This window comes from Papilio polytes, unplaced genomic scaffold (genome assembly GCF_000836215.1).
Source record: "Papilio polytes unplaced genomic scaffold, Ppol_1.0 DF824493.1, whole genome shotgun sequence".
NCBI lineage: Eukaryota > Metazoa > Arthropoda > Insecta > Lepidoptera > Papilionidae > Papilio > Papilio polytes.
The window spans coordinates 462,346-472,543 of NW_013524711.1; the positions used below are offsets into that span (position 1 = coordinate 462,346).

At 33.7% G+C, this 10,198-nt stretch overlaps 2 protein-coding genes across 2 annotated transcripts in view; one reads left to right on the forward strand and one right to left on the reverse strand.

The window, feature by feature from the left end:
* The window catches only part of LOC106104032 (RNA exonuclease 4-like), a 2,156-nt gene extending 947 nt beyond the window's left edge, over nucleotides 1-1,209 (reverse strand). Inside the window, exon 1 of the mRNA XM_013284007.1 lies at nucleotides 412-1,209. Within this exon, the coding sequence (XP_013139461.1) occupies nucleotides 412-1,170 (759 nt within the window). The 5' untranslated portion in view covers nucleotides 1,171-1,209. The remainder of the gene's footprint in view (nucleotides 1-411) is intronic.
* A 396-nt stretch (nucleotides 1,210-1,605) lies between these two features.
* Nucleotides 1,606-3,506, forward strand: LOC106103937 (UDP-N-acetylhexosamine pyrophosphorylase). Its single transcript, XM_013283892.1, has one exon. It carries the CDS (start codon nucleotides 1,881-1,883, stop codon nucleotides 3,342-3,344), a length of 1,464 nt encoding a protein of 487 aa, XP_013139346.1. The 5' UTR covers nucleotides 1,606-1,880; the 3' UTR covers nucleotides 3,345-3,506.
* Nucleotides 3,507-10,198: the final 6,692 nt, after the last annotated feature.

Here is a 10,198-nt window from a genome sequence, read left to right on the forward strand (position 1 = left end):
CCCCGTATTAGGGTAGGCTTCGAGCCCCTTGGTGGGGACATATAGTGAGCTGGTGATGAATATAAGGTAAGTAGGGGGTCTACCGAATGGTGGATTCATCTTTGGCACCAGGGGAGGGTCAAATAGTCATGGTCAAGTCAAGAGCTTGACAAAATATGTAAATACATTTTGTCAAGCTCTTGACTAACCAACTCAGGGGGATCATGACCCCCATGGCCACCCCCGGACTGCATTTGGGTCTACCCTAATTGGAAAACCATGGCAAGGGTTCTACAATACAAAAAAGTTTGAGGAACTCTAATAAAAAGAAAATATCAATGTTTCTTTAGACAATTGGGTAATTTTAGATGGATTTTAAAAGTACTGGAAATATCAAGTTTGCATTAAAAAAACAAAATAAAAAAGTTATACCTTTCTAAATGGTGTATATCTAGACGTATCCCTTATTTTAGTCTTCGGATGTGATAGAAATAAAACATTCAAATCATTCTTTAAAGAATGGCCAACAAGAATTCTTCCTTGTAATATCCCCGCAACCTCTTTTTGTACAACTGAAAATTCCTCCCCGGTGATTAGATTCTCTCTACGTATACCGCTGACTTCGGTTCTGTAGTCTTTTACTTCCTCTCTAGGTTTTACATACTTATCGTAAATGCAGTCGCCGAATTTATTAACTAAAGAAACTCTTGCAAGCATATGATCTTCCCCATTATAGCCAATACCAACCATTTCGCAATCCATAGCTATAAATTTTGTTAATGAACCTTTTTTGTCGCTTGCTGTATTGTTTATGGTATCTTTTAGTTTGTTAGATAATCGCATTGATTCTAAATTCGTGTTTACCGCCTCCATGTTTTTCTTTCGATCACGTCGGAATATACCAGTGTAGAGTTTCTCCTTTTGGGTGACTTCTTTAGTTTTATCCTTTACTAAGCTACTTGATAATAGTTTATGCCAGTTAGCGTCGATCATACCTCTTAAAGCAACGGTTTCTTTCTTTTGTACCCTCTTTTCTTTCATCGTATTTTGTGTCATTTTGGGCTTAAAACATTGGTGTAATATTATTTTTAACACGTATATTACACTAAAAAGTATCCAATATATAATTTCTAGTAGATAATAAACGAGAATTGATAAAACGTCGGCAATTTCACCGATTAAAGTTTGCATTGGACCACATCTGACAGTTGTTTTGACAGACACCACATGGCGAAGGTTACCGCAGATACGCAATGACAATGCGATAGGACAGATAATAAAATCAAATAGTTTGACTACTGTTCGGAAATAAATTGTATTCTAAATAAGAAATCATTGAAAATTGTTGTTCTTTTTACCAATTTTAACACAAAAGTTTTGTGTTATTTTTCATTATGATTGAAATTAAGTTCAATTAATTAACAAGTACGAATTCAAATTCGTTGAAAACAACGTTTAAACCAATTTTAAGTGATTTTTTTATTCAATATTTTTAAACTTTCGTGGTTATAATTTTTGGACTCATTAATTTAATTTCATTATCGAGTTTCAGAACGATTCTGTCAAATTACATCAAACATTTGTCAGCTTGACGTATTGCGTCAATTAAAATTAGTCATACATTGCTGTCTTTATTTCTAGAGAAATAAAGCATGTGTTACCAAAATCGACTTGTATATTAAACTCAAATGATATAAGAATGTACAACCTTGAATGTAAATAAACAGAATGTCAGATTCTAGCCGACGTGTTTCGCTGTTTTGGATAACACCGTGGTGGGAGAATGAACAGTGAAATGCCTTCGTTGGAACTTGTCAGTATTAACTTTCTAATCGCGGCGATCGGTCCTGATAAGATATTCGCGGTGATTTAGTATCATTTCTGTGTACAACGGGAGCGTAATGTCATACGAAACTTTGAAGGAACGATTGACCGCTCACGGTCAAGAGCATCTTATCAAATACTGGCCGGAACTAAACGAAAATGAGCGGCAACAATTGGCGGGAGAAATCGGTAAACTGGACATGGCGGAAATGAATAAAATATTCCAACGAGCTATGGATAGCACTAAAGTGATTCAAGAGAAGACTGATGATGATTTGAAGCCGATACCTGAATCGCACTATGAGTCCGTGCCCGGTTTGACGAAGGAAAAAATTCAAGAGTACGAAAACATTGGTTTTCAAGAGATTTCAGAAGGTAAAGTTGGTGTTTTGTTATTAGCCGGTGGTCAAGCGACTAGACTTGGGTTCGGTCATCCTAAAGGAATGTATAACGTTGGTTTACCATCAAAGAAGACTTTATTCCAAATACAAGCTGAGAGAATATTACGAGTACAGAATATGGCTGCAGAAAATACAGGAAAAGAGGGTAAAATAACATGGTACATAATGACATCAGAACACACTATGGGACCTACTGCAGATTACTTCAAAAATCATTCCTATTTCGGTTTGAATGAGGAAAATATTAAATTCTTCGAGCAAGGTACATTACCTTGCTTTGATTTCGATGGGAAAATATTTCTGGACAAGAAATACCATGTTTCTTCAACTCCAGATGGTAATGGTGGGTTATACCGTGCTTTAAAAACTCAAGGTGTGTTGGAAGATATAAAACGAAGAGGTGTTCAGCACTTACATGCCCATTCAGTCGATAATATACTTACCAAAGTTGCCGATCCCGTCTTAATAGGATATTGTAAGAGTAAGAATGCCGATTGTGCTGCCAAAGTTGTATCAAAATCATCTCCGAGTGAAGCTGTCGGTGTTGTTTGTAGAGTGAATGGTCATTACAAAGTTGTAGAATATTCTGAATTGACAGATGAGGCAGCTGAAAGAAGGAATCCAGACGGCCGACTTACCTTCCGGGCAGGGAATATCTGCAACCATTACTTCTCATCTGAGTTCCTAACAAAGATATGTGATTACGAAACGAAATTGAAACTGCACGTTGCTAAGAAAAAGATACCTTATGTTGATGAAAACGGTATCCGTCAAACTCCCTCTGAACCGAACGGTATTAAACTGGAGAAGTTCATCTTTGATGTGTTTGAATTCGCTGAGAAGTTTATTTGTCTAGAAGTCGCTAGGGATGTCGAGTTTTCTGCTCTCAAAAATTCGGATGCTGCTAAAAAAGACTGCCCGTCTACTGCCAAGGAGGATTTACTGCGTTTACATAGAAAATATATAAAAGGAGCTGGTGGTATTATTCAAGATAATATTGATATTGAGATTTCACCGTTACTGTCGTACGGTGGTGAAAATCTCGAAGATTTAGTGAAAAATGAAGTATTCACTATATCACCATTCCACTTAAAGAGTATTTATGAATCTACCACCAATGGTGTAAATGGGAATCACTGAAATTATAAAACTATAGACATGTGCAAATCAGTTCAAATAGCTTTGAGCTGTGGCTCAACAACTGTAAGGCTCATGGCTCACCACTCAAATAACTAATATTAATGTGAAAGTTTAGATGATTGTTTGTTATTTTGTAGCCTAAACTACTGAACAGATCTTGGTGAAATTTGTCATAGTTGTAGAGGATAGTCTGGAAGAAAACATAGTCTACATACATTTGTTTTGTTTATTCCACACGGACTGTTTCGCGGACGAAATCTAGTACCTCTATTCAGGTACAAATAAAGCTGTATTTGTAAGCTTCGTGTGAACCATAAACTGATCTACAGATCACCTTAAGTTGAGTTTATTTATCAGGGAAGAAATATAAATCAAATGACACCTCAATTAGTTCAGTCTTTAAGAATACAGCATACACTAAAATATAATCAAGTGGCTGATGTGTTCTTCCAGACTATGCTCTAATCTATGACAATTTACATCTAGTTTAGGCTACTAACAAACATCCATCTAAACTTTCGCATTTATAATATTAGTAAAAAATACCTAAAAATTATTAGTCAGTCAGTTTAAAATGATTCATCTTTGATTTTTTAGGTCCCCACGAATGCAGAATATTTTTTAATAACTATCTTGCTTTATGATGCTCCAGTAATTAAATCTTCCATAGATAACTAACCTATGTTTAATCCAGAGCACAGAAATAAGGAAAAACAAAAGGGCTGCAGTGGCCTTTTACTTGGGGGATTTATTGTTAGGTAGATATCAGCGTAAATCAATCTATATAGGTTACTAATCTATGAATATCTGCCATTTTGCTTTTTTTTTTGTGCCAACTGCCAGCTACTTAATTTTTTAATAAATAATAATCAAAATTATTTGTATTTAAACATTTTCTAGTCTAGTATAATTTTCCTATTCCATTAGGTTATTTTTTAGCAATAATTAGCTTTATATTTAGCCGTTTAATTGTAAAAATACAGTTATAAAATTGTATACAGCAAATGTCAAACTTTCGCGCCAAAACGCGATGTTTTTTTTACTCTTTATTGTCAAAGATGATTTTATTACCAAAATATGTTTTTTTTTTCGTATTTTATAATTTTAACATCACAATTGGTTTTAGATAAATTATGTAAATATAATATTGTTTTGTAAATAATTTTGGCATTTGAAATGCATTCGTAATAAGTACTTCGTGTAAATTAAAAAAAATACTTCAGAATTATAATTTTAACATCACAATTTAATAAAACAAATGTTTATTAAAAATTGTAGTCATAATTGAAATGTGAATGGAAAAATGTTTTGTTTTTAAACATAATTTGTAATTTTACTACTATTTTTTCAATTAATTTCAAACATTATTTTCAAGTTTCGGATCTCGGAGATATAGCGTAATGTTAAAATATTTTAAGTATGTAAAATTGTTAGTTTACAATATATTATATGATTAAATAAACATATATTATTCAAATATGATTTTTTCTTTCGACTTAAAAATTGGTACACCCATGTTCTGTATCTGGACATAAAAAAAATAAAAGTCAAGTTTGAGAACCATAGACTTCAGTGTCAATCGGTTGTCGACCGCAACATTACTTACTCAAGTCACGTACAACGACTTTACCTTTCACTGCGACCACTGAGATCAATTTAGACCACTTTAAATTGCTATTTTGTCTAAGCAACTAATATAATCAAATTATTTATTTTCTAAAGCCCCAAAAAACCTGGTCGAAATTATCTTACCCATTGTCTACGTAAAATCGTTCTTAATTTAAACTTTGACAAATTTTAAAATTCAAAATTCGAACGTTATATTCTTAATTAGAAGTTAACGGTGGGTTTTATTTATTTTTACCAAGTTAAAAATTATCGTTCGATTATTTAAGTCAACTTAACCTTATGCTGGACAGTATCAAACCTCTTAGTTAAAAAGGTGTTAACTTAAAAACAGGTTTTTTATTTTTCTGGGCCAATAAACTCCGATTTGTGTATATACAAGAAAAATGTTTGTCAGGAAATCTGACACCTTTATTTATTGATAAAATATTATTGACTGACGAGATAGAAAGGAACAAAACCATTGCGACATTTTAAAAAAAAGCATAACGTTTGTGGAACACGGCTACGGGTTTTGTACCAATATTATAAAGAGGAATGATTAGCATTTTTGTATAAATTCAGATAACTCAAAAACTACTGGGCCGATTTTAAAAATTCTTTCACCGCTAGAAAGGTAATTTATCCGTGAGTAACATAGGCTATATTTTTTTAACTTTACGTGGAAGAATTAGCAAACAACATGCAATAAATTTAAAGGTTACAGATCCGTTGTTTATAATTAACATGAGAAGTAATTGTAGGAGCAGAATGTATATATACAATCGGGGAATCTGTCGGTATTCAATCTTAGAATCAAGTCATTTGAACGTCTGTACCAATTGACACAATAATCAAAAGGTCGCAGCTTTTAATTGTACATGTACGAAAAAGTTGGGTGTATCGTAAAATTACCTGTGTTGTTTCGTCGTTTGTATAACCCACTGCTATCTAATTGGTATTTATAAAAGGCGAAGATTCAATACAAAGCATTTCTTCTGTAAGACCGAGGAATTCAGCGACTGTACTTTTATTCCCCAACCATCAAAGAAAGGACACGAGGAAGAGAACGAGAGAGCACACAATGTTTAGAGTACTGACAGTTGCCGTGTCTGTGTGCTTGTTGCAATGTACGAGGAAGTTGTACTCTACCACTGTCTACGCTTAATAGTTGGTCGTGAAGATGTAAAATGTATTGCGCCGTAGACTAGGAGGTAGAGGTGTTGCTTGTTATAAGGTTAAGAGAACGGGTTTGCGAACGCAATACGTTGCGTCATTTGTAGTGATGGACGTGTATCGATGTTTATATCGATAAAAGTTTATTTTATCGTTTAGTCGAAATGCTTATTGTTACTTTGTTATGAATTAGTTTATTGTAAGGACGTGTAATTTTTATAATTTTGTTAACAATTTTTAATGTTACCGTCAGTTTTTTAATTATTTCTGAAGTACATAGTATTGTGTTTTTTATTTCATTTTTAAAATGTTAATACCAACATCGTATAAAATTATGCAGATAATATGCATTTAGATTTTTTAACTAACTAGTGGTACAAGCCGTCTCTTAGTATATATATGACATATAATACTAAATCTACACTAACGGACGTAGTAGTTGAACTAGTTTTCATAACAATTGTTTGATATTCAAGCCACTATATTTGGATATCGATATTATCCGTACATCACTATTAATAATGCAATATTCGAACGAAACAGGCCCAAAGTGGCCTTGGGTCAATATAACCGCGAAAATTACTCCTTTCGATTTCTCTTTCTATTATAATTATATGATATGAAATTTAGACACATTCATGGTCATTTTAAAACAATGTTACAGATAATAAAATTACGTCAAACAATTTCAAATGTAGAGTAACAATATTGATTTTGTAACATATTCGAAAATTATATTTTTAACGCCTAGCCTTTCTAACGCATTTTTGTCTGACTTTAGTAGTCACGATATAATATTGATGCAACTCGAACATACGAAGGCACACGTCAAATGGGCGTAAATTATATGAAAAAGTTTCATTTCCGGAGTTTTTAAAAAAACTTAATATTTGAGTAAAAAGCTAGATATTTATAACATGTATGACGTCATAAAATAGTTTTTCTCTTAAATTAAATTTAAGTAGACACCAAGAATTAGTAATACGACAAAATCACATCGGTAGAATCATACTAAAAATATTAACAAACAATCGTCTTAAAAAATAAAATTATAAATGCGAAAGTTTAGATGGATGGATGGATGTTTGTTAGAGTTTGCAGCCTAAACGGCTGAACGGATCTCGATAAAATTTGGCATAGATGTAGAGGATAGTGTGGAAGAACACTTAGGCTGCTCACTTTTGTTTTTTTTTTAATTTTACGCCGACGGTGTCGCAGGCGAAAGCTCGTATGATATATCACCTAATTTTTTGTATGTAATTCCAATTAATAACACCTTTAGACACGAAATGTTATTATGAACGAGCTATCGCCTGCAAATTTAGTGCGGAAATAAAAAAAAATGTCTACAACATAGCCGCGGGCATCTACCTTCTATCTTCCAGTCAAAGTCCCATCAAGATAGCGTTCTGTTCCAGAGATACCGATTCCATTCCAGAGATACCGATACCGTTCCAGTGATACCGATACCGTTCCAGAGATAGCGGTCTGATCTTCATTTTGACAGCGCAGATTTAAAAAACAATTAACTATAAATGTAGATGTATTTTTTTTCAAGTCCATAGATACATTGGTCTCGTTTACTTTTGAAGTTCAGAAGATCGTCTGCCATTTTGAACTTTAACAAGACGTCCTTGACATTTGAGTTCCCGCCAAATGTACTTTGACATTTCGCTGACAAATCGAAAGTTTAAATCATTGTTGTTTAGTGATGTATTGTGAAATATTTGATGTAACGTAACTTGTTATTTCACTAATTTGTCATATTTCGCAAGATATCCACGTTTCCTGGCTGAAAGCATCTTAAAAGATTTACAACGATATCGCAAAATACAAATATTAAAACTATATTTGCCAGATTTGGTCCTAACGGAACATATTTCTTTATCATTCTCTAAAACGTCAGAAATTAAATCAGGTTAGTGTTACAAAATTTCAATATGGCGGCGATAAAAAAATGGCCGATTAAATAATCATCTTATCAATTTCCGCTAGTCTCGTTGTCAAGGTCACACGAATGTCATCACATATCTTTACAATACAAGAATTACATTTTAATAAAACTATTTTCATACATGTTCTTAAAAATGTTATAAAAAAGCTCTAACTACCCATTTTACTTTAGTATTACTATAAACTAAAGATCTTCTATAAACTAGATTATCTTCTTTTGCAACTTCTAACGCAAACAATCGTTAGCACTTTTGACAGCGCGGAATTTAAAAATAAATGGCCTAAAATATAGTCGTCTATGTCAGCTACCCTTCTGTGTAAGTCCGAAACAAACGCGGCTTGTGGACAGACAGACAGACAAAAAAAATTAAATGCGATTTTCGTTACGCAAATACATCTTCCCTAAATCTGGAATTTTTATTGGATGTATTGACTAGTAAGATTGCGTCCCTACAATTTTCTCAAAAACTCACAAAGTTCTCACATTCCGTAAACGTAAATCTTTCTTCTACTCGTATAAATATCGTATAAGTCCTAAATCGCACTTAAATTTTCTTTGCTGTCTGTCTGTGTGACAGCCGCATTTGTTCCGGGTAATCTCCGAAACGGCTGGACTGATTTCGACGTGACTTACACTGAAGGGTAGCTGACATTGACGGCATATTATAAGCTACTTTTATATAATTCCGCGGTTTCAAAATGGCGACCGGTGGACATATTTGGATGAGACTTTGACTGAAAGGTAGCTGGTAGAAGGTGAAGCGGGAATGTGATAGATGACTTTTTTAAATCCGCGCTGACGAAGTTTACGGGCGATAGGTCGTTTTATAATAAAAAAAACATAACTAAATTATCTTCAATACATCGAAATGCAATATAATCAATTAGTAGATAACAATAAGTTTATAAACAACTTGGGAAATTATTTGATTTAGCCTTTATTTGATAAGACATTATCAGATTTGTTTTTTAAAATATAGACATAGACAATCAACAGCTTTTAAATTGCACAGTCAAAGAATAAAATTTGCTACCCATTTATAATATTATACCAACTATAACCGAGTTTCTCGTATGTATTTTGCTATGAAAATAAACATAACAATTTGTCTCGTATTGAACAAGGCAATTTTTCTTAAAGTGGAACATCGAAGATTACCTCGACTGTACATACCCAAATTGAGTAGACAGAGATACGTCAAATTTTATAGCTACAGTTATATGATAGAGTAAGCGCACATCTTTACTAAACTGTCTTACAATTGTTGTGCGATTGTCGATTATTTCGCAGCTGTCAACTGTTTAGTTGCACAACTAAAAATCGAGTAGTGTGCGCACCTCCATATAAACTTATAGGGACTCATTCAGAGGGGAAACCCCCCTATTAAATCTATACTTCTTACTAATCTTACTAATATATATGCGAAAGTTTAGATGGATGGATGTTTGTTAGCGTTTGTAGCCTAAACGGCTGAACGGATCTCCATGAAATTTGGCACAGATATAGAGCATAGGCTGGAAGAACACATAGGCTACTTTTTATCCCTGGAATAGTTACGGTTCCCGTGGGATTCATTGATTTAGTTTTTTAATGTTTACTCGATCATTCTGCAATGGTTCAACATATCTTATTGAAATTTGGCACAGATATGAAACAAAGTCTGGAGTACATATGGGATAAGGTTCATCTCCGAGAAATGTCCGGTTCCCGGGATACGTAGCTTTTTATAATTTATATAGTTTGTACGTTTTCTAATACCACGCGTACGAAGTCGTGGGCAACAATAAAAGGTGGGATCGACAAAACTTTTTAATCTCACTTGGGGACAGAGCGAGGTGACGGTTGGGAATAACCCGACTTATCAAATGTTAACGTCATATCCATGCATTTTTGACTTTTCGATCAGCAATGGGGATAATTAATTGTTACTTTATCTAAGGGGGTTGTGCGATAGTTTTGTTTGTAAAATATAGGTTATAATAATCCATTAACACGCTCATTGCATAACAGGTCGAAATCGGCCTGCCGCGGTACTTAAGCTGGTGCAGACGAAGAAAACTATGTCCTTCTCGCTAGTAACAGTGGTAGAGCCCGCTTTAACTTTTTCGCACAAATGGGT